We start from the raw sequence: 23,999 nt of genomic DNA, 5'->3' as shown, positions 1-23,999 counted from the left end.
CAGGGCACTGGCTCCCAGCTTTGGATCTCCCACTGGGGTGGGAATCAGGACCTGGCATCCTGCAGTCATGCCCCAGGCAGCACGGCGAGGTCAGGATGCTTGGAATCGAGCTGGTACCTCTGAAACGCTGCCAGTTTACTCACCTTAAATTTAACCTTAAAACGTCAGGTCTGAGGTTTTATTCTTCCATCCTCCCTCGAGGGAGGAGCTCCGGTATCACACCTGACCCCGTTTTACGTATTCCTCTGACACGGAGCAGGACCAGTGTCCTACGTGCAGCATCCATTTGCTCTGAAAATACCCCAAGAATTTTTGACTCAACAGTCTGTGCCTGCTCAGCAGTGCTCTTCCGAGCTGCCCGCATCCTTGAGCCAGAACTGAGCTGCAGAAAACCTGGTGTTCCTCCCAGGCGTCGTGGGTCTGCCTTGGTCAGAAGCTTCCCGCTGGATAAATAGTGCCAGCTTTCCTTTTCTCCAGGCTGAAGGCTTGCTGGGTGGCGTTTAGGTGCAGGCTGTGGAAGCTGGAGGATAAAATTGCAGCTGTGCTTTGAATCTGGTTGGGTAGGTGTCAGAACAACAACCATTGGATGTCCATGTGCAGCTGCCTTCCAAGCAAGCTCTTTTTTTTTTTTTCCTCTCATTTTGTCAGCTGAAAACATTTGCCTGTAGAACAGTGACACTGGTTCACCCTGTGGCTCGTCGGTCTCTGGGAGGTGAAGTGGCTTCAGGGCTGGTGATGGCTGAGAAAGCTGCCTGCTCCCCCAGAACTAAGTAGATAAGGAGAAGGAAAACCAGCACCCTGCTTTTTCTGTGATATATGCTAATAAATAATAATTTATTTATATGCTTTTTTATAATTTATATGCTTTTTAATAATTTATATTATTTTTTATATATGCTAATAAATAATATGCTAATAAATTTTGTCCTATAGGTCCAATTGTGGTTCCCTTGGCTTCTAAAAGCTTGAGTGGGCATCCCTGCGGGGACGCTGCTGCATGGGGTGTGACATTTCATCCCGTATTTGTCTGGTGTCCTCTCCAGACAATTCAGAAATGTTTTCGGCTTTGTTTGTAGCTCAGCAGCTGTACTTTAAACACTGGTTTGTGTTTCAGCTTAGAGCAGTAGGTAATAGCCATGGAAATGTGACAAATTCACATGCCTGCTGTCAGCTTTATAGGATGCGGCTGCCGTCAAGGCACGAGAAAGGTTTGGGCGTTACACTGAGTTCCCCTGTCCACAATTTCTTTCTTCCAGCTCCAAACGCTGATCCAGGAGACCGACCCCGGGGCAGATTACCGCATCGACCGCGCGCTGAACGAGGCCTGCGAGTCGGTCATACAGACGGCCTGCAAGCACATCCGCTCCGGGGACCCCATGTAGGTGGCTCGCAGTTACACCGGGCTCCTGGTCACCTTGGGCACCCTCAGAGGCTGCGTGGCTGAGTGGTGTAGATACTAAATCCAGGCCAGGAATGAGTCCTTGCCATTCCCGCAGGGTTTGAGGTGTGAACCAAGCTCTGCCTCCCTCCCTGCCCTGTAAGCAGGCCCAGAGCTCCCATATCAGAGCGGGTTTGCGCTGCTGAGGGACGTAGATTTCTCAGGCTTACATTTGTAACGCTTGATGTGCTAATTTCCCTCACTACATAAGTCTTTAGCAATATCACAAAGAGAGGCAGCAAGCCTTGAAAGGCTGGTTAAGCAAACCCCTGCTGCAGAGCCAAACGGCTCCTTCATCTTGGGCCTGATGGGTATCGTCTCCTGAGCCAGGCTCTCTCTAAAATACCCCTTACAGTTCTGTTAAGTGTCAGCTTTGCTGAGATAACTAAAAAGGGGAAACGTGAGGGTGTAAATGTGGTATGTAGCTGTTTTTGACATCCTCTTTTTGAAGGAGAAAGATCATCTTCACTGGGTTTGAGTGTCTTATCTATGGCTTGTTGGGAAGACTGATTTAGCAATGCTGACTGCTACAAGGGAGCTCAGCATGATCGTGTCCCTTGCCTAACTCCTTTTCTTCTGGTTGCAGGATTCTGTCTTGCCTGATGGAGCACTTATATACAGAAAAGATGGTGGAGGACTGTGAGCATAGGCTCCTGGAGCTCCAGTATTTTATATCTCGTGACTGGAAGTGAGTACTGTAAAACAAACTGTGTCCTCGCTTGCTGCTTGTGTTTAGTGTTTGGATGCGTTAGGAATCCCTTCCAAACAGCATTGCTTGTTCTTGTTGAAATGAGAGTGAACTTCTAATTGTGCCAGCTCTGTAGGGCATCAGTACCTGCCTAGATCAATAAAAGCAAAAGCTGGTGAGGAAAAGTAAGGGTGATGCCCACTTAGGCTTTTTTATACACTTAAAAGAAATGGTGCAGCCCTAGGAGGTGCCTTGAGTTTGAGTTCTGAAATTCAACACATCTTTCATTAAAAGAAGTTTTTCTGGCCACAGTGAAGGTCACTTTACGTGTAGGAGGCAGCCAAATTATCTGCTGTGTGCTACAAAAGAGGAGTTAGGAAAACAAGCTACCAAATATCACAGAGCTGTGGTTGTAGGAGGACTCCTGCTCCTGCTTCTGCCTTGTTTGAAACTGTCTAGGTGTGATTACAGCCTGCAGAGTGGACACGATTCCCTTTGGAGCACAACTTTTCCAGCTTTTTCATCAAAACACAGCAGGGCTTTGAGATATCTGCAGAGCCCCCTGTGCCTGTGTGGGTTAAGATGACTGCAAGTGGGATATAAATTTGTTAAACATGAGCAACGAGGAAAAAAAATAAACGTTTGGCTTTTCTTCTGAAGAAGGTTGAGAGGTAAAGAAATGGAGTACATCAAATGGGGGGTTCTGCAAGAGATGGAACAATGATTCTCAGTGACCCTGAGGGGAGTGCAAGGCCAGGAGCTGTGGGCTGCAGTTGCTGCAGAGGGCATTCAAATCAGACATGAGGAAAATCTGAGTCCCAGCGGTACCTGTGGGCAGCGCTGCCGGTAGTTAAGAGCTGATATGCTCTGTGATCTTCTGCTTCTAAAACACAAGAAGCTTCACGGACCACAGAACCTACGGCTTCGTGGCTGCTTGTTTAGTCATCTCGATAATTGCCTCCATAGCTAGACAAGAATACTTAATTTTTTTCCTCCTCCTGTTTTTCCCCTTCATCACTGGTTTTCCTGCCTCTGCCATGTTTCCAGCTGAGGCTGGAAATATTATTTGAGCCACACTTTGATTGGAAGAAAGCAAAAAACGAGTATTTGCATTTTGCTGGGAATAAAGATAATCTTAATTCATATTGCAGGCAGGGCAGTGTTGGTTTGCCTTTCTTGTTTAACCACTGTTCCCTGAAACTGTTTTACTCGATGCCTAGTGTAGATGTTCAGAATAGAGATCTTCATGGTTTTCTTTCTACTTTTTTTGCTGTCAGTATAATTTTGTCCGCTGGTATACTTTGATACCTTCTAAAGCATTGTAGAAATCAGGTTTCCATTCCGGGAAGTTGGCAATCTCTGCCTTAGTTTTAATCTAAGTAGGCATTGTCTTAAGAAATCTGCTCTTGCAGTTTTCTTGTATGCAAAAGTAAGGGACGGCTGAGCCTGCAGTTAGCACAGATCCAGAGCAGACAATAATTAATCTAGCTCAGATTTGTATGAAACTGGCGTTTCAAAATGGCAGCAGTGCAAGGTAAATGTAAGATACTGTACGAGCAGAACGCGGCATGCACCTACTTTGCTGCTGCTGTGGCACGTCAAGGAGATGACTTCTTTTTTCACGTGTCAGCGTTTGGCTGACATGAGGTAGAAGAGAATGGGAAGTATTGAAGATTGGATCTGTAATTAAAGATCTTGATGTAATTTTGCAAGACTGCGGAGTTGATCCCAAACTGATGGGCAGGCATTTTGCCACCAGGTGGTTCAGCTGGCTGGGTGCTGCTGCTAGATGATGTGGTGGTGTAGGAAACTTGAGGTGGATTTTTCTGCCTCAAAAGCACTTCAGAATGAGAAAGGCTGAAGGTTGGAGCGTGTGAGGTGCCCCAGGAATGGAAGTGCTAGTGGTGGCTTCTCTGTCTGCAGGTTGGACACGGTCCTGTACCGCAAGTGTCAGGGAGACGCCTCCCGCCTGTGCCATACCCACGGCTGGAACGAGACGAGCGAGCTGATGCCCCCGGGGGCGGTGTTCTCCTGCCTGTACAGGCATGCCTACCGCACCGAGGAGCAGGGAAGGAGGGTAAGTGCTGGCCTGCAGCCTTCTGCTGCTTGATTTGTGCTATGTGCTGGTTGTAACCTGCATCTGGAAGTGGGACTTGCTGTGCTGCAACTGCAAGAACTCTCAGGAGCTGGTAAGAAGTTTTACCACGGGCATTTCTTGCACTAGTTCAGATGCCCAGCTCCTTCTTGAGCGTGCCCTGAAGGTCTGTGTTACTGTTCTGGTAAGGCAAAACGATCACACTGAGATGGGCCAATTGCCCCCAGGGGGAATTGTGTGCTGACAGCTCCTTGTGAATGTCTGCACAGACACAGCCAGTCCTCCCTCCTCTTTCCAAAGCGTAATGTGATTCCTTGCAGATAGCTAGCACAATGGGTTTTATGCTAAAAGGCCTTCCCAAGCCCAGCTTTCCTCAGCTGTTTCTAATTAAGTTTGGAATTGAGTGCAACTTCAGATTATAGTCTGTTAAACTCTTCCTATTGATATAAAGCACGCTTTCAGTTCTTCGGAGCGTACTGTCCGGGTAAATGTGCTTATGCTGCCTTTAAAGAAGACAGTAGGGATCTGACTTGCTGCCCTGCAGTCTGGAGATCCGCCATCGTCACGTTGGTTGGGTTCAGAGCTACTCTTTTCAAGTTTGCTGCCCTCTCGTGCCTTTATCAAGACGCTCCCTTGAAAGCAGCTGGGTTCTCTGTTCCGTTTCTTGTGGCACTGTACTGTACATGGCCCCCAGGAGCTGGGGTTACACAATGGGCTGGCTTAAAAATTAATTTCTACAGTTTGGTATAAAAGGTCTGTTGTGGCAGAGGTCAAGTATTGATTGAAAGCGTCTCACTTGTAGGAATATTTTTTAATGCACTTGCTTAGCGTGCTGAGTTGAGACTTTTTAATTCCATTTTATATTAGTGCTGACCAAAGAAATCAATAGCCACCCTGCAAATAATATCAGAGAGAAAAGGCTGTTAAATGTATTTTTCTTTTAGAAAGTAGGCCAAGGGAGCAGCTGTCATTTTGAAATTTAGTGTTTGAAAGCAAGCTCATTAGAGGTTGTATCTCTACTTTCTGCGGTGCTGTCGGTGAAATGCCAGCTAAGATCCAAAGCCCTGGAAGTTGTGTGTAACGTTTTAAGCTTTGACCGGTGCACTTGAGGTCTGGCAAGCACTGCAGCAGTATCCCTTGAATTTTCTACAGTTAGTCTGTTCCTCAGCTTTGACAGTGTTTGACAATTGCTGGCTCTGTTATGCCGCAGTGGGGATTGCTGAAAGGAATTTGTAGCTGGACTACGCTGCCTTGTGCTGGACTTCCCTTTTTGGTCTTGAGGACCAAAAGCCATTCTGGTTTTCTTCTCCCTAAGCAGCCTGTAGCTTTGAATGAAGAGGAGATGCAACAGATAATCTAGGGACCTTTGCTGCTTTGACATCTTAAACCTTCTCTTGCTTTTGAATTTCCTTTGATGGAAAGAAAGGCGTGACAAAACTCCAACCTCCCAGAGGCTGATGGCTCATGTGGGCCCCAGCAGGCTCGTGCTGAGCACTGGAGGACTCCTGGGACTGCGGATGGCCGGGCATTTTGTGGTCATTCCAATTAAATCACCCAGCAGTGTCCTGTACATGTTTGGAGACCCCGTGTGCTAAATGCTCTTTGCCCCCTCTGCAGCTATCGCGGGAGTGCCGAGCGGAGGTACAGCGCATCCTCCACCAGCGGGCCATGGACGTGAAGCTGGACCCAGCCCTGCAGGACAAGTGCATGATAGACCTGGGGAAGTGGTGCAGCGAAAAGACAGAGACAGGGCAGGTACTGTGCACGGCACGGCTGCGGCCTCGTCTTCAGAGCCAGGAGGGTGGGAAGGGCACGAGGAGGGCGGGATAAAGGAACATCTTGTAGCTAGTTGTCCCTTTATAGCCCAGATTATATTAAAAATGCATGCAGTTTGAAACATAAACTACACTAGGCTGAGACTGAGGGCGTCTGAAGAAGCTTTGCACCGACAGCACGGCTGCAGCGACGTGAGAGGAATGAGATGGGGAAAGGGGACAGCTAACGAGAAGGACTTCATTGAAGCAACCCCACCCTGACTCTTATTTGTAATACTCTATTACGAGCTTGACATTTCCCACATAAACTTTATCCCGTTCCCATTTGGCAAATACTGACATGCTTCCTGTGTTTATAGAGAGCTGAGCTAACATCTGCTGCTCTTTAACAAAGTTTCAACAAATACTTTCATGTTAAATTGCTGTGCCCTAGCATAGCTGTAGGGAAGGAGCCATTCGCCAGCAGATGCAGCAGAGCATACACCATTGACTTTTTGAAGTGTCTATTGCAGACTGGAAGTTTGGGTAATTAACTCCTCATTAAGGTTATGCAAAGGGCAAACTAAATGTGATATTCCAGAAGTGAAAGTGCTTCGTGCGGCTTCTGAGAACAGCGGCAACGTTTTAGACCGGTGCTCTCAGTCACTCTCTGCACATACCTGCTGCCCTGTAAAACAAAGCAAAACCTAAACAAAATCCACCAGCACCGAGTCTGGGGAATTCAAACTGGTGCGTTTGTGCAACATGCAAAAATTGTACAACTTAAGAAAAATTGTTGGCATGTTTTTCATTTGAATAGGAAAAACATGTTTTTTAAGCGAATATATTGTTATCAGATAGAAAAATGCAATGTTCCACGTATTCAGAACTGTTAATAATCAAAAAGAAAAATACCGATATTGGCTCAAAGCAACTGTTTTACTGCTTTCACATAATATGCTATTTTGGGAGGCTTCTCCTTGAGAAATGAAAGATCAGCGTATTGACAGCATTTCAGGTCTAACACTTGCTGCCAGAGTGCAGATTCTGGGGATATTGCCTGTAATCCTCCATTTATTGTGCAAGTAAAGCTGCAGGACTGCTGATTCTTTTCACCAAATGATACTGTAAAAGGCAAAGGTAGGAAAGAAGATGGTGCAGAGCGTTTAGGAGCCTGAACTCTGAGTGCCAGTCGCAGGGGCAGCATTAAATGAGATTTAAGACTTTATGAAAAGGAAGGCAGTTTTGTATGTGTTGCACTTTCAAGCCTGAATTTTGAACTTGGTTTCTCAGACCGCACGCTGAAATGTCTGTTTTAATAGGAGCTGGAATGCCTTCAGGACCATCTTGACGACTTGGTGTCTGATTGCAGAGACATAGTGGGAAACCTTACTGAGCTGGAGTCTGAGGTGAGCAGTTCCCAGCCTGCAATTCAGGAGAGAGTTGAGCACGTTTGGTTAAAAATATCATTTTGGCACTATTTAAAAAAGAAAAGGGTAGCTGCAGAAATGCACATTTCTGAGATTAAGCACAGGCCATCTCTTTTACCCTGTACGGTGTTAGTTTTCATGTGAGGTTCTTGAGGAAGAGAATGGAACAGCAGTTAAGGATTGTAAGCAGGAGAAATGCCATCACCAGCCTATAGTAGCTTGTGGCACTGAAGCTAGGATGTCTCGAGCAGGTAACCCAGTCGCCTTTAGTACAAGTCAAAATATCATAGAATGGCTTGGGTTGGAAGGGACCTTAAAGCTCAGCCAGTTCCAACCCCCTGCCATGCACAGAGACACCTTCCACTAGACCAGGTTGCTCAAAACTCTGTCCGGCCTGGCCTTAAACACTTCCATGGATGAGGAAAATGTTTCTGGGACTTCATTTTTTGTTCTACTTGCAAGTAATTTTGAGTACCATGTTGCAACTTCCCCCTGGGTCCCAAATATTTTGCAGGAAATAACTACCAGGTTTGTCGCTTAGGGTTTTTCAGTGAGGTCGGCAGCTTTGTTTGCTTTCGGAAGCTGCGTGTTTGACTGTCTTGCACCAAATTGTTCCCTGTACCTCTTCAGTCAACACTGTGCCCTAGGGGACACTTCCTTCCAGCCTTACAAAATGGTTTGCTCAGAACTACCATTAATTTTTAACTCCTACCCGAGTGTAGGGTGCCTTCTGGTGCTGCAGTATCTGATTTGGAGTAGACAGACTAAATTATCCAAGCAGTGAGTTTTTAATCTGTGGAGGCCAAGCTTGTCCCTTAGTCCGGAAGGCTTGTCATGCATTTGCCACATTACTGGCAGCAGTGAACTCCAGCATTTCCAGAACTGAAGGGTGGAGCTGGCTGAATTGCAGCCGAACAAAGGCCCTCTACACTGGCTCCAGTTAACTTGTGACAGTTTTTTTTCATAGTTTTTTCCTTGTCCATTTACTGTGAAAATGAAATGGTGCATTTTTTCTGCAGGACATTCAAATCGAAGCCTTGTTGATGAGAGCGTGCGAGCCCATTATCCAGACCTTCTGTCACGTGAGTGCTTAGCAGTCTGAATATCTTTGGGAAAGAGCACTGAGGGAAAGGTTAGAGGTTGTATTATTAGTTCTTGACGTACTTTCTGCTCTCCAGAGGTAAAATCAGAAGTAAGCAGTTACAGAAGTCTTTGATAGGGGCTGGGGGGGGGAACCAACACAGCAATTCTTAGCTCCATGTGGTACTTTTGCTGTTGTCAGAGCCCCAGCACAAAAGCTGGAGATGGAAGATTTCCAATTACAGGGCAATTTTAAAGTTACTCTTCACAGTAGATTGGAAATTAAGCTTTTCCTTCCCCTTGCCCCCGAGCACTGCATCCAGCCACTCCTCTGTGTGCAGCTGCTCACATTGCTGAAATAGCTTCTTACATTGCTCTAGGATTGAGTAGTTACAGAGCAGTAGAGGCACCTAAATGTAATATTTCATGGAGGCATTGAGTCTCTGCATTGTTTTCTCATGAGTGTAAAGCATGCATGCGTCTGAAACAATTCTTTTCTGAACTGTATCTGTAAATGCTTGTGTGCTACATGGTGAGTTGATGGTGAGTGTAAGCTCATGAGAGTGAGACTGTAAATTCCGCTGCTCTCAATTATTTTCTGGTCGCAGTGGGCTAAAGGAGTGTAAAAAATCATGACTTGGAGGGAGTAGCTCATTTTTTAAGCCTTTTTTGTGTCCTTCAGGAGGTTGCAGATAACCAGATTGATTCTGGGGACCTGATGGAGTGTCTAATACAGAACAAACACCAGAAGGAAATGAACGAAAAATGTGCCATCGGAGTTACTCATTTCCAGCTGGTGAGTAGTGCTTTTCTGTGCTATCAGTGGGAACTGGTTGTGTGTGTTGAGGGTGTTGACAGGAATTAGCTAATTATGAAACCCTTTCCTTTTCTGACATTGATTTCCAACTGTATTGAAGTTGCTTTTGTGAGTTCAAACAACTGTACTTGCATGCCTGGTCATAAAGGGTCACTTCTGGAGCTGGTTTATCCCCAGGCCCTCCTCCAGCCTGGCATATGGTAGGCAGGGTCCCAGCTTCTTCATCCCCCTTGCTTCCACGTGGATAAGTTGTGGCCAGAAGCATCTGCTGATTGTGTGATTCAACAAGTGTCCTTTCAGGCAGCATGTACTTTTTTTTTTTTTTTCCCTCCAGGTGACCAACTTTTCTAATTTCTGTTCTCTCCTGCAGGTTCAAATGAAAGACTTTAGGTTCTCATACAAGTTTAAAATGGCTTGCAAGGAGGATGTGCTGAAGCTTTGCCCCAACATCAAAAAAAAGTAGGTAGTGCTTAACTAAGCAGCATCCTGATTGTATAAATATGTAAGAAAGTTACAAGATATTTCATATGACAGAAAACATTGGACTTCCTCCGAAGGCTGATTTTTTTGACAGAAAACATTGGACTTCCTCCGAAGGCTGATTTTTTTGTGTTTTTCCTTAATAATTGTCCTGCAGATGCTTAAGGTAGAGGCATTGCCTGCCTCTTTCAAAGTACTTCTGCTTTACCCTTGCATATGAGCTTTCCTCTTTATTATTTTTCATGCTCTGAAAATAGCTAGCAATCACAATTTGTGGTCTTCGTGTCCCAGGATGCTCTATATCCTTGCTAGATCCATCATCCTCTGAGATACAGGCTACCAATGTTTCAGTTGCTGAGCTGGAAAAAGAAAACACTGCACTTACTTTAGCTGGCTTGTTCATTTCAGGAGGAAGTTTTTAATATCCTTCTCCAGCGATGTAAGGCTAAATCACACACAAGGTTGATCCTGTTCATGGGTGGCAAGGCTATTTGCATTTTATGATAGAGATGCCCTTCTCATAACGCAAAAGGATGGTTTGCAGTGCCATCCATGTAGGTATTCACCTTCATCGTGCATTTCTGAGGCTAAGTAAGGCTTTTCTCAAGTGCCCAGTGACTTGAGGGCAGGTCTTGTTGTACAGGGAGTGTGGTGGGGTTTGGAATATATTACTGCACCTGCTGATTTAAACCCCAATTAGATATCATCCAATTTAGGGGGTTAATCGTGATCAGTTACTCTGTACAGAGCTGTACGCAGGCTAGAAGTAGCCGTAGATCCCGAAGGACTTTTATGTTTAGATCCTTGGTGTAAATTTCTCTGGTGTGGTGCTCCAACACCAGTGCTGGTTGATCGAAGTGGAGAGTACAGGGGTTAAAAAAAACTTCTTGTCTTTTCTGCAGGGTGGATGTAGTGATCTGTCTGAGCACAACCGTGCGCAACGATACTTTGCAGGATGCCAAGGAGCACAGGGTGTCTCTGAAGTGCCGCAAGCAGCTGCGCGTTGAGGAGCTGGAGATGGTAAACATGCATGAAACTCTTGCCTGCCTGCTCTTCTAGCAAGGTCTTTTAGTCAGAGTTTCCTAGCTTGTCCACCCTGGAAAAAAAATAATGAAGCTCATTTGTAAGATGTATCTAATTTATTTTTATTCCGCTCCTCTCTTACAAATCCAGGCTCAATTGACCTTCACAGTGAATATACTGATTGTCTACTTCAGTACCTTATGTATAGTCTCATGAAGGCTAAAGCAAGCTGAGTGGTCATTGGAGTTTCAGCTAGAAATGATGATGTTGGGCATTCAATAGCAATGTGCTACATGTGTTGATGTCCTTAAAGTCCTCCAGGAGAGAATACGAGCTTCGTTTTGCAGACTGAGGCAACAAGAACAGATGAATCACCTTGACTCTAGCCCCTCGAAGTTGCTCAGTGGATAAATAGGAATAGTGCTTGTTCTAGTATGCGAGGCTGCCTCTTAGCTTCCTGCTGCAGTACTGACAGCAAGAAACCTGAGGGCTTTATCTGGTAGTTCGGATGTCAGAGCTTCACCTCTCGTAGGCCTGTAGCAGAAGAGGCAGTGCTCTTGCTTTCACGTGGAAGAATTTAAGTGGTGGGCATCACTAAAAGCAGGGAGCTTTGTTCACATTCTCTAGATCACCCAACAGATGGTTGGTTATTAAAATTTCCTTTAGCTTTCACCTGAGAAGTTTTAGCTGTCTCAGACATTTGTGTTGATGCCATTTTAGGAGGAGCAGGGAAAACAACTTCTTAGCTTTGGAATTTGGTTTAAATGGAGAAGACTTTCTCTAGCATTAAAACAAATGAAAAAACCCACCACCACCAAAAAAAAACCAACAACAAACACCACCACACAAAACTGATTCACTTATGGATTTGTGTAGCTGAGTTCCCACTGACACTATTTCTTACCTCTAAGAGCCTTAAATTCAACCTGCCTGTTGGGACAGTTGATTCCTTTTTATAAGTAGAGGACTCTGTTTAAGCTTTTAATTATTACTCCTAGTGAAAAGTTTGTGTTGTAATTTATCCTGCAGACCGAGGATATCAGGCTTGAACCAGAACTGTATGAGGCTTGTAAAAGTGACATCAAGAATTACTGCCAAAATGTGCCCTATGGCAATGCTCAGGTAATGGATCATATTAATAATTTACACTTTAATTTGTGCTTTCATTTCAGAAAACTTGTGAAGATCATTTTTTTTGTGTCTGAATGCAGATTTAGGTTTTCATTTTGATATCACTGAAGTCTTTTGTCAGTGTTTTGGAGCATTTAACTTTTTTTTACGAGTTTGCAAGCATTAATAGTGAGGGAATGCAGTGCTGTGAGCAAGGCATCCCTCACTTAATGCTGATTTTAAGCTATTAGCTGCCGGTTACTGCAAATGTTGCTGAAGATTGCTTGGGTGTAATCTTCAAGATGAGGTTTGGGGTTTTGGAACAGGTCCAGGTGGCCTTTGTTTCATTAAGTTTGTGGGAAAATACGAGCTTAAGACAAGTGGTGGGTATCAGCCCTGGTAATTGCTTTTTTGATAAATATTAGCATCGTAAACTTAGCTGCACAAGTCAGGTGAAGATGGTGAGCCAGCAGGGGAGCACGTAGCTGGGTTTGGAGCAGCATATGGCACGATCCTGCCCACGGTGCCTCCGTCATGCCTGTAACGCTGTGTTGTAGATCATCGAATGCCTGAAAGAAATCAAGAAGCAGCTGAGCACCCGGTGCCACCAGAAGGTGTTTAAACTGCAGGAGACAGAGATGATGGATCCGGAGTTGGACTACACGCTCATGAGAGTCTGCAAGCAGATGATCAAGGTGATGGATAGTGTGCTGATCTGGGGGGGAGGTCGGGATATGAGAGCCTTTCTAGTGTCTTAAACTATTTGTTTTAAACTTCCCTTAAAGACTTGTGACAAAATGGCTGTGTTTGTTTCAGAAGCACAATTGCTTTTATGCAAAGCAATCAGGTTCCTGACTCTGAATCAGGCAAAGGTTTCTTTGGGGTTCTTTTAGTTTTACGTCCTCTAAATATCAGATCAAAGCCTGTACACTGAGAAGTTGTGATTACAGAGAGGAATAACATCGTCAGTTCACTGCTGACCTGGCGTGTGCAGATTTTCATCAAGCATGCAATTCTCAACATCTTGAGAATTTGGTGCTCTTCAGAGCAGGTCTGTGCTTTTAAAGGAAGACCTGTAACCTCTCTGAAACAGCGAGGATTAGAAAATGCACCAGCCTTACCTTAGAGCTGCAGAATTGGTTTCTAACAGAAGAAACAAATAATGTGGTGTGAATTGTGGATAAGCTGGTTAGCTTCTGGCTATCTCATTCAGGACAGGAATGGGCAAGTTAATGTCAGTGACCTATTCTCAGCTTTCTGGTTATCTGTGGTCTTAACTTGCCCCGAATGCTACTAATGAAGTATTTTATTGTCACTTTGTCCAGCCAGCACTTACGCAGAGCACCAGAGTGCGTCTGGACTTAACGGATTACCTTTCCGGTTTCTAAAATAAAGGGGAATGAAAGCAGCTTGATATGGGATCTGATACAACGGGCATGTCTTGTAAAGATGTGCTGTAACTTAAGAATTGGAAAAAATCAAAGGCAAATTGCTCTTGATATTACCAACACAAGCTGCAGCCTAAAAGCTAGTCAGGACTGTGCGGCTCAGTGCTTGTGCTGTAAGCACAGATATTTGTATTCACGCCCATGGCCAATTTAGAGTGGCTCTGCTCTGGCTAGTTGGAGATGGGCTGGGGAGCAGGGAGCTGTGTGCGCCTCCAGCTCAGGTGTGTGGTTCTGCAATCTGTTAGCTCCTGCTGTTTCAAGTGTTTGTGGTGAAATTTGGACTTTTTTCTTTGTAGCGTTTCTGTCCAGAGGCAGACTCAAAAAATATGCTGCAGTGTTTAAAGCAAAACAAGAACAGTGAAGTGATGGATCCTAAATGCAAGCAAATGATAACCAAGCGCCAGATCACCCAGAACACAGGTATCCCCCTCTGAAAATGCCTAGCTGCCCTTTGAGCTGTTGAATTTTCTGCATGGCTGGAAGAGTATTGGCTTCATTTTTTTTCTTTCCCAGTTGTCAGTGCACACAGACTTTATTCTGCCAAGTTCTTGAGGGTCAGCACGTGTTGTTAGGTCTGCTTTACTCCTGAAGCATCACTTACCTCACAAGTTAAAATGAATTAGTGGGAACATACTGTTTTATCCCCAGAATTATATTTATGGGAAAAAGAATGTCATCCAGGAAACTTCTGTCAAATCTCTCTTGGACTGTTACGTTCTGTGATCTGAGACATCTAATGAAGTTCTGTGTTCTTTCCTGGTTAGATTACCGTTTAAACCCAGTGCTCAGGAAGGCCTGCAAAGCAGACATACCAAAATTTTGCCAGAACATCCTGAACAGGGCTAAGGATGATACAGAACTGGAGGGGCAAGTCATCTCCTGCCTGAAGCTGAAATATGCAGACCAGGTGAGTAGAGCTGATATATGAAAATCAGGCTGCAGGACTGTGCTATGCAATTCTCACCGAACAATGTATTAAAATTGGACTCGTGGTGTGTTCAGTATATACGATAGGCTGCACGTAAATGAGTTTTTATGGTCCTACACAGCGTTATAGAATACATAGGTTGAAATGCCAGGTGATTGATTTATGATAATAAAGGTGATCGAATGGGTTAATGACTTTCTCCGCTTAATAGCGTCTCTCTCCAGACTGTGAGGACCAAATTCGAGTGATAATCCAGGAATCAGCTCTTGATTATCGTCTGGATCCCCAGCTCCAGATGCACTGTTCGGATGAGGTAGGAAAAGTGGCTCAGCAGTTGCTTATTCAGGATGGAAACTCCATTGGTGTTTAACAAAGTCCCTTCTCATCAGTACTTGTCACTATGGAAAAATACTGCTTTGCTGTTGTATTAAAGAAAAAAAAAAAAAAAAGGATGGGTGGAAGGATGGTGGGCAGTTGTTCTCTGGTCTTGTCAGCCTTAACTGGAATACAGTCGGATTTTTGACCTTTCTCTTCTCATAGCTTTAGATAGGCCAGGTCTCAAATATTGCTTATTTCATACCATAACAGTATTTCTGTGCTGTTTTCCTCCCTGCCTCCTCCTCTTCCTCTCAGTACAGCAACATTGACTTCTTGCTGTTCGGTTTCAAAGGGTGTGTGAATCGAATGAGCCAGCTCATGTTTGGCTTAGGGGATTCTTGGGGGTAAAGTAGCTCCTGTTCTCTGGCTGTACGCTCTGATGAGCTAATGTATTGAGATATCAGTGTGCTACAAGAAACAGGATTGTCATGAACTACTTTCTCATCTTAAAATACCTTTTTCAAAATAGATTTCCAGTTTGTGTGCTGAAGAAGCAGCAGCTCAGGAGCAGACTGGGCAGGTGGAAGAATGTCTGAAAGTCAATCTGCTGAAAATAAAAACTGAAATGTGCAAGAAGGTAAAGGAAGTTAATTGAACGTGCTCTGAAAGGCATCCTGTCCCTGCAGAAGTTGGTGCTCAAGTATTTTTCCAGATCACAGCCCAGGCCACGTTACAGTCAGTGTGAAGCCAGAGTTCTGGAAATTTCAATTTGGCCAGTGAAAATTGTGCCGTACAGCACTCACTTGGCAATTCCAGGCTTGGATCCTTTCCTAGTTAGAGTTGCTAAAGTTTCTTGTTGCTAATCTGTTTGCTGTTGGTGTCTCCCTTGCACGCTTCCTGAATGCTGAGCGTGGCCTCAGCACTGCCTGGGCTTGAGGGCTGTACGAGCAGCACTGTGGCGAGGAAACCTTACTTCAATTCCAGCTGAAGTAGCCCTGGCAAAAATTGATTTTGCATTTTAGATTAATGTGTTAATTTTAGCAAATGTAATTATAAAAGCAGAAACATTTGATCCATCCTAGACCAGCATTTGTACCCTTATCCAGCGGCAGTGTCGCCTTTATGATCCTAGATTTAAAAAATGGAGCACCTGTCAGAAACATTGAGCAGTCTGAGCGATGCTGTTTTGTTCTCTCCTTTTTTTTGAGATGTATTTGTAATTTCTCCCTCCCCAGGAAGTGCTCAACATGCTGAAAGAAAGCAAAGCAGACATATTTGTGGACCCAGTGCTGCACACAGCCTGTGCCCTAGACATCAAGCACCACTGTGCTGCTATTCCACCGGGGAGAGGGCGCCGTAAGTACTCGTGCTTTACTCATGCAGCTCTGAGTCCTCGGGGCCTTGAGCTGCCTTTTCTTGCCAGCATTATCTTAAGTACCAGATATTTCTGCTGGTCTTTTGTGGGTAATGAGGTGGAACTGCTGCAGAGGTGGTAGATGCCACTGTTTGAGGGGTGTATCAAGAAACGTTTTGGTTCTCCCTCCTGCCCAAGGCGGGATCAGTTCCGTGATCCTAATGTAATATTCTTGCAGCCTTATCTGCCATTTTAAAAGAGAATATTTTATGTTCATGTGATTACTGAAAAAAGTGTGACACCAGATCCGTAACCCTCCTGTAAAACCCCTGCTTAGTTAAATCCTGCTGAAAACGAGCTCCTACTACGCATGGGCTGGACTAAGTGGACTCAATTTTTCGGTGATGCTTATCTCCGGCCTGTATCAGCCTCAGACAGGATACAGCTCTCAAGCTCATCAGAGCGTTACATTAGACTGTATCAAAAGCTTCACTGGAACTAAGCTGCTTCTCTTACAGAAGCAAATCAGTTTGGTCTCACAAGATTTATTCTCAGCCAATCCCCCTGATCCTTCTTTGTTCACGTCAATATTTGTCCATGGCTCCTTCCTTTGTTTGGCTGTGTTTGACAGATAAAATTGAACCGAAGTCCTTTGATCCTCTTACTTTTCTTCTCTGCTTGAATATATCACTTTTTTCTTTTCCAATATTACAGAGGATAGGTAATCTTTATTTTCTAAGTTCACGTAGCTGTTAAGGCTTTGCAATTTCATCAACTGTTTCAAGTCCTCTAGGACTAAGTTCAACAGGTTCCAGCCAGTTGAAATAAATATAATTTATTTGGTATTTCCTAACCCATTCTCTTCATGTTTGAAGTCAAAACTCTTGCGCTGTTGCCGCTATTATGTTAGCTGGCTAGCTGGTACATATGGCTTTTTAAGAAAAGCTGCTGGGTTAAAAAGTTCTGACCTTTTCCATCTTTCTGAGTTGGTCATTAAAAATAGCAACGAAATGTTTTCCTGACTGTTATCTTTCGTGGTGGTTACCGGATGCCCTTCTGAAATTCTGGATATCCTTTATTTATTTCCCGTTTTGTCGGAGTTCTTTTGATGTGTGTTCTAATGTCTTTGCACTGAAGAGATGCAGAAGCCTGTAGCCTAGAGAGGGATCTGCCGCCGAGTGTTTGAACTGCAGACAATTGTTTGAAAAAGTCTGGAGTTAGTTTAAATTTACAGCCTGTTTGCTATGAATTAAGTAACTCTTTGCTGCAAAGCAGAAAGCATCCCATTAGGCATTATTCAAATAAGGCATTTGAAGTATAAAACAACAAAAAAAATTGTGCCAGTGTCTCATCTGTGAGCTTACGAAAGAACTTGTGAAGTAGGCACCCAAAACGTTGTGATCCCATTTCCTTTGCAAGGACTACGAAAATGTAGGAAGTGAAACCTTTCTAAAATGTCCTTGGTGACCAAGAGAAACTCCTAACAAGCCAAAGGAGACAGACGCACTGTGGACTTTCCTGAGCTGAATTTGATCTTTTTGACTACTAAAGGACAGTGGCACAATTAAAAGAACATCTTGCTGAAGGTGCAAATCTACGAAACTTTCTAAAATGTCATGTAAATTGCATGAACTACAGTTTCTAGGTGTAATGTTAATCTTCTTAGAAGTTAATTTTTTCTCAGTGTAGTATTAATCATGAATCTTAGTTAAATTGCTAGCTTTAAGTGGTAATTTTTGGATACAACTTACCGGACTATCCAGTCTGATTAAAAAAGAAAAACCATTAGTCAGCCTTTCATAGAACTTAAAGTGCTCCTCTGCAGCAGCCCTTCTGCAGCATGTTGTTGAAGTCCCTGTTTCTGTTTTGTAACACCCTCTTCTGCCCATTACAGAGATGTCCTGCTTAATGGAAGCCCTGGAAGATAAGCGTGTGAGGTTGCAGCCTGAATGCAAGAAACGCCTCAACGATCGCATTGAAATGTGGAGCTATGCTGCAAAGGTGACTATGTGACAGAGCTCAGAAAACCCCCTCGCTTTTTGGCATTGGATCTTTCTGTTGCAAGCTGTTTTATTGAAAACCTGAACACTAGAGAAGCTCTTGCCTTTGAATGAAGTTTAGCATTTTGAGGTTTTAGTCCAGAAAAAAAATAGAAATCAGGCCTCGTTATATTTCTGTAACGTGTATTTGTGTTTGTCTTCACATCTGGGATGCATTTGTGCTGGTACAGAATCAAAGTCTCTTTTGTGCACGCGGGGCTTGGCCTCCTGTGGCGAAGGTCCGGGGCGGTGAAACGGGGTCAGCAGAGCTTCCTGCTTGTAAAGCTGTCTCCTGAGCAGTTGTTCCTTTCCATGACACACAACAGGCCTGCTGCTTGGGGATCAAGCCAAACCTGACTGCGGTGGGAGGCCGCAGCAGTAGCAGACACTAACCCTGATAAATTACGAGGCTGAGAGTCGTACAAAAAGTGCTGCCTGGTTCATTTATTCCCTTCTCGCCCCCAGGTTGCCCCAGCGGAAGGCTTTTCTGACCTTGCCATGCAAGTAATGACCTCTCCGTCCAAGAACTACATACTGTCTGTGATCACGGTTGGCATCTGTGTACTCTTCCTGATCGGCCTGATGTGTGGACGCATCACCAAGCGGGTGACAAGAGAGCTCAAGGACAGGTAGAGCCTGGATTGCCTGCTGAAGAAATGCCTGCCCAGTGCCCAGTTTTGTACAGCCCTCCTCTGTATAGTCTACCCACCCCCTCTCGTGAGAGGAGAATTAAAAAAAAAAAAAAAAAATTAGAACAGCAGCAGGTGTTGGCTCAGTTTTCCCATCCTGGATCTCATCCACAGCATCTTCATCCTATGAAAGTTTGTGTGCAACATTGGCAGCCCAGCCAGCAGCTTTTGTTATCCCTTTGTTAGCAGACTCTCGTTGACCTGCCTGTAGACAAGTCTCTGTTGTACTGTTGGAACTGCCTTCACTCTCCAGATCAGACTGATATGACCTGCAGCTCAAGCAGTTTTTAAGTAAATTTTTAAAGAAAGACATATATCTGCATACCAACCATGATTTAGGTAATGGTTCATACTGAAATATAGTCATCCTCTGTGGCTGGGTGAAATCGAGGCAGGAAATTTAAGGGTAAATTGCATCTTACACCACAGTTGGCCTTGTTTCGAACATCTTGCTCATCTTAAGTAAAGCATCTTCAGAGCATAGTCTTGGACAACCTAAGGACGCCAGTCGCTGGTGTCATCTAGTGAATATTCTGCTTTTGTTACTGTGGATTTTTTTTGGCTGAAAAGATGTCCTCCCTTTCTTCCTCTGCCGCTCGCAAGATAGAATAAAATACTGACCAGGATCAAATCCTCACGTGAGCTGTACAACTTGTATTTCGGTAGATCAAAGGCACGGTGTAGACACGAGGCACGTAGAGCCTGTCGGTAGCGTGCAGTGCTGCTGTCAGAGGGCATCGAGTGCCCGGATCAGTTAACTCGGCCAACCTTGGTATTAGTGATGATGAAGTAAAATGTTAACACTCCTTTTATTTTACCTTGCTGCTGCTAAGCTGTTCCCCTTCTGAATTAACTCTCTCCGGCGGTACCGACACCCTGGCAGGACAGTGCTTTGTCAGTGATGTGACTGATCACTCGACATACCCAGTGAAACAGCTCCTCGTGGGCTGGTGCAGGGGTTTGCAGCTGACCTGTCCGGGTCTTGATCGTTTGTATTGTAGCACTGAAGAGTGTTTTTAGGTTTTCCACAACTACAATTGATAAGGATAGTGGCTGGTGTTTCCTGGGATGTAGGATGTGGATGCTGGTCCAAAAGGCTACGCAGGAGAGGATGGGAAGGTGATGGGTACTGTGTGAACGGCAGAAATGTCTGGATCCATAAGGGAAATGGCACATTTGTTAGTTAACATCAGTGTGCACACTTCAGCTCTATAGTTATGCTTCCAGAACCTGATACTCATACCTGAGTGCCCAGGTATCTTGTGAATGTTGCACCTGTAATTGTGGCCCACTGCCGTCATCTTTGTTCCTTGAGCACGAGGAGGAGTGGAGGTCAGAAGCCACGTGCAGTGCCCAAAACCCAAGGAGATTGATTGAATATGTTGGTGAAACCCAGAGGTGACCGCACGAGTCAGCCTGTACAGCAGGATGGACGTTATTAGCCCCTTCGATGCGCTCCCCTGTGCGTGCTGCAAAAACAATCATGCGCCTGAACCTGTCCAACTTGGGCTGATGCTTGAACCACGACTTTATTTTCCCACTTAGTGCACTGCTAGGTAAGATCTGACGTTCCCAGTTCCCTGTAGTGGTCTCTAGAAGAACAGGGAGAGGGTATTGAGACCTTCTGGAATGTGGACCAGCTGATGCTCTTGATGCTGCATGTACAGAATGGCGCATACAAAATACTGTGATGGCTTTTGCTGCCTCTGAGAAGTGCTAGACAAGGTGTACAAAGAAGCTTTTTGCAACGCCCCTTCATCCCGCTCAGAGGATGGACAGCAAACTGTTAGTGATGCGCTCTTAGACTTGCTATGCTAGCAAATTTTTCACGAGCCCTTCTGTCTCCAAGTAGTGTGAGCATAAAGCAAGCAGTAGAGGAAGTCTGAGCAGAGAATGTGTACGTGATAGATTCCAGTGAAGTTCTTAGGTAGAACAGAAGTGAAACCTGAATTTTTTCTCACCCCTGTTCCCTGGTGCTAGTAGACCTTAGCTGGCCCTCTGTAAAGGTGAACTGGAACAGCAAAGGGACATTTGGTCACATCTCTCGAGGTAGCACTGGTGTGTAACACCACAAATGATGGTTTGGCAATTACAAAAGTGGTTTGTTTGGTGTGACAGTCCAAGTGCTGAAATGTCTGCTGTCGAGGTGTGTTTGCAGAGCTACCTGGAAGGGAAGTGGAATCTTTGTGCAGTCTTGCTCGCGTGGCACAAGCCCTGCTTCTTGAATGTCTGTCAGGCATAACTGAATTCCTATCAGAGGATTTTTAACCTCCTGAAGCTTCTAAATAACTTCTGAAAAGGCATTTTGTAACCTGGTTAGCTTGATGAAATACCTAATTAAGATGGTTTATTGTCTAAAAGTAGCATCTTCCACTAAATTCCAAATGGCATTGCAGTGAAAATTGTAGGTTTGTAGCTGTAGCTCTGAATGTAAATCATGTTTTGCTCTTAAGGTAACTTCTTTACTTTCTGGCTTTCTGGTTTTTGTTTGCTTTCTTTTTAATTTGGAGAAGGTTGAGGTACAAGAACCAAGCTTCCTCTATTCTTGCAGGCTTTGGAGACTGTGCTGACGTGTTTTGCTGTGACACTTGAGGATCGTTAGTCAAAACAGACAGCTCTGTTAGAGAGCTGTCCTAAATGGTTTAGAATAGATGCTTTTCCCTGAAATGTGTGCCTAGTCATAACCAGTGCTATGTGTGAGGGGTCTGCAGTCGGCGGTGTTTCTTGCAGAGTCTCTCCAGGGAATGTGGTTCAGTGTGAGCAGAGGTGCCAGGAGACCCTGTGGAGCAAAGGTGGGATATTGAGTGAATTTCTGCTCGATTCCCTCAGACGTCCTTCCTCGCTGTTGGGGTGAAGACCCACCTTTTATAGTGTAACACTGGTCAGATGATCTAGGCCATTATATCTGTAAGCATTATACCCCATGTTTCAAAATCAGGCCTCCTAACACTGCTAATGACCGAATTTGATTTTTTTTCTTTTTTTTCTTTGACTAGAAATTTACCAATCCCTATCTGGAAATGTTCTCCTCCTTTTCATGTGTATGCCTAAAAATCCAGAGGTCTCAAAAAGCACAGAAACCCACACAAGTACTCTTCCAAAAATAACCTGCTGGTGCTGTTGCCAGCACATCTTGCCTGCAGGTAACATTTTTCCCCTGCGGGAAAGGAAATCAATGGCTGTACGAACCTGTGCTGTTGCCTTGACTTGAAGGAAGCCTTTTTACTTATGTGATTCCATGGAAAGTGCTAGAAATAACTGTGATCAGCCACAAGTGGTGGTGTGGTAGGACTCAGCATGCCCTTTCCTCTCTCTGACCCTTACTGCTCGGTGCAGGATTCAATGCAGCCATGTGAGTCTCTTCTCCTTCTCCTGGTTGAGATGAGAGCTGCTGCTAGGGGCAGTTTTCCTCCTGAGGTGAGGGCTCAGCTGTGTTTCTGAGTGGTGGCATGGGTTTAGATGACGTGGGTAAGGAGGGCTGTGCACAACGTGCACCTCGTTACTGCGCTCCAGCTAGCCTGTTGGTGTGCATTCTCGTTGACCTTAAGAAATAATCTTATTTATTGTTATCTAGTGGGTCTAATCAAGTCCTTTTGCTTCGTTTCAATGTTGGATTCTCCTGCCTTGCTTCTGTCGTTCAGGCTGTTGTAGGAACTGATGTGGGTAGGAACAAAATTCCTGGCACTTGAAGTAACGTCAGCTGTGTCTGCCTCACTGAAGAGGGTTGAAAAAGCCCTGATGGAGCTCAAGTAATCCTGTAATAAAATGTAAGCATTTCACCCAGATTCTGGCATGTAAAGATCCATGCAAATACTGTCAAGATTGCTCTGAAAGAATCCACAGTAAGCTCATTGTATGAAAATAAGGGAGAGGAACGAAGGATGCAGCAATATGGGAACTTATCATGGGGGGTACCGTGGGGAAGCGATATGATAAGCCAGAGATCACTTGAATCTGATAACATTGTAGAGGAAGTGTGTTCAAGTTGGATGGTGACTTCTGTTAAAACACAACTTTATTATTTAGTTGCAAGAAGATTGTAGTACTTATTTTTTTTTGTTAACTTTGTCAGCTTTGTTTAAAAACGGTAGTTTTGAGGTGTGTGTGCGTGAGTGCATGAGCGTGGTGTGGAATCAGAACATTTCATTGAGCACTTCTGCCCCTATTAAAATACCGTTCTGCGGACTCAAAACAGCTTTAGAGGTGGTTTGTGTGAAAACACGCTACTGAGCATGGGCTTTTAAACCTTAAAAGCAGCTGCCAGCTTTGTGCAGTCCTTCCCCTCGGAGGCCAAAACCGCAGGCTCACCTCCACTCATGAGTTGCTGTGTGAGGGGATCCAGTTCTCTCTCACACAAGAAACAAGAATTAGATTGGTACAGCTGTTTTTATCCTATACTGTTAGGATTCTGCTTCGTATCCACCCAGCGGTTCCTGAATGCTACCTGCAGACTTGCCTGTGTGGGACAGGGAGGAATAATAATATAATCCATTGCCACATCCTGGGGAGAAGCTGCTCGCTGTTCTCTCTTTCCAGAACATCTGAATTTAATATTGTAGCTGATCAAGAGCAAAAGATATTCCTGGGTGGATCGTTACACCCAGAAATCCCACCACATCCCCCCCCCGTCCCCGGTATATTTACTAAATAGAAGTGCTTGTGTAGCTGTCGGCTTGGGAAATACTAAAAATAGAGGAAAAGGGAAAGGTGTGACTTTCGCCCGTAGATTATGCGTTGACACTTGTGCTGAATGGACGTGATCAGAAACTGTGACTAATGTTTGTGTTGGACTGGAAAAAAAAAAAAAAAAGAAAAAAAAGAGAAATTAGAGGTGTTGGTAGGGGAGGGTAAGAGGGGATCACGCAGGCGCACGTAGTGAGCTCTGGGTAGTGTGTAGGGATACTGCAAGCCTCCCCGAATAGTGTACAAAACAGACCCAACGAATTCATATTGTACAGCAAAAGCTGTTTGAACTTAGGTTTTGTTTCTTTTTTTTAAAAAAAATGTGACATTAACAAGACCTTTTTTTTTTTTGTAAATTGTTTTCCTTTCTGTGTATAAAATCCTGGCCGTTCCTTGTTTTTTTTTTTTTTTTTACATGTTCATGCTGTGTAATTTTGAGATGTTACTGAGATTCTGAACATAATGTGCATTTTTTCTGTACAGATGAAATGGGAGAATTTAATAAAAAGAGTCTGCAGGTTTTTACTTGTTGTGTTCGCATTTTTTTGAGTCGGCGCTGTTGGGGTGCGTTATATGGGAACTGAATGTGCTCATTGAGCTCATGGGTTCGGGTAAAACCTCTGTG

General features: G+C 44.5%; 1 protein-coding gene across 1 annotated transcript in view; it reads left to right on the top strand.

The window, feature by feature from the left end:
* GLG1 (golgi glycoprotein 1) overlaps positions 1–23,899 on the top strand; it is a gene marked incomplete at its 5' end in the record, with an annotated part of 66,331 nt that extends 42,432 nt beyond the window's left edge. The window contains 18 exons of the mRNA XM_084533497.1: positions 1,257–1,378; positions 2,025–2,126; positions 4,050–4,203; positions 5,839–5,976; positions 7,298–7,384; positions 8,425–8,487; positions 9,168–9,281; positions 9,673–9,761; positions 10,685–10,802; positions 11,835–11,927; positions 12,473–12,610; positions 13,660–13,783; positions 14,128–14,270; positions 14,503–14,604; positions 15,139–15,246; positions 15,845–15,965; positions 17,858–17,964; positions 18,468–23,899. Coding sequence (XP_084389623.1) covers positions 1,257–1,378; positions 2,025–2,126; positions 4,050–4,203; positions 5,839–5,976; positions 7,298–7,384; positions 8,425–8,487; positions 9,168–9,281; positions 9,673–9,761; positions 10,685–10,802; positions 11,835–11,927; positions 12,473–12,610; positions 13,660–13,783; positions 14,128–14,270; positions 14,503–14,604; positions 15,139–15,246; positions 15,845–15,965; positions 17,858–17,964; positions 18,468–18,635 — 2,091 coding nt within the window. The 3' untranslated portion in view covers positions 18,636–23,899. The remainder of the gene's footprint in view (positions 1–1,256; positions 1,379–2,024; positions 2,127–4,049; positions 4,204–5,838; positions 5,977–7,297; positions 7,385–8,424; positions 8,488–9,167; positions 9,282–9,672; positions 9,762–10,684; positions 10,803–11,834; positions 11,928–12,472; positions 12,611–13,659; positions 13,784–14,127; positions 14,271–14,502; positions 14,605–15,138; positions 15,247–15,844; positions 15,966–17,857; positions 17,965–18,467) is intronic.
* Positions 23,900–23,999: the final 100 nt, after the last annotated feature.

Source organism: Aythya ferina (assembly GCF_964211825.1).
Source record: "Aythya ferina genome assembly, chromosome: 12".
Taxonomy (NCBI): domain Eukaryota; kingdom Metazoa; phylum Chordata; class Aves; order Anseriformes; family Anatidae; genus Aythya; species Aythya ferina.
The sequence above is the reverse complement of the archived record's forward strand: the minus strand, read 5'-3'. Positions and strand labels throughout refer to the sequence as shown.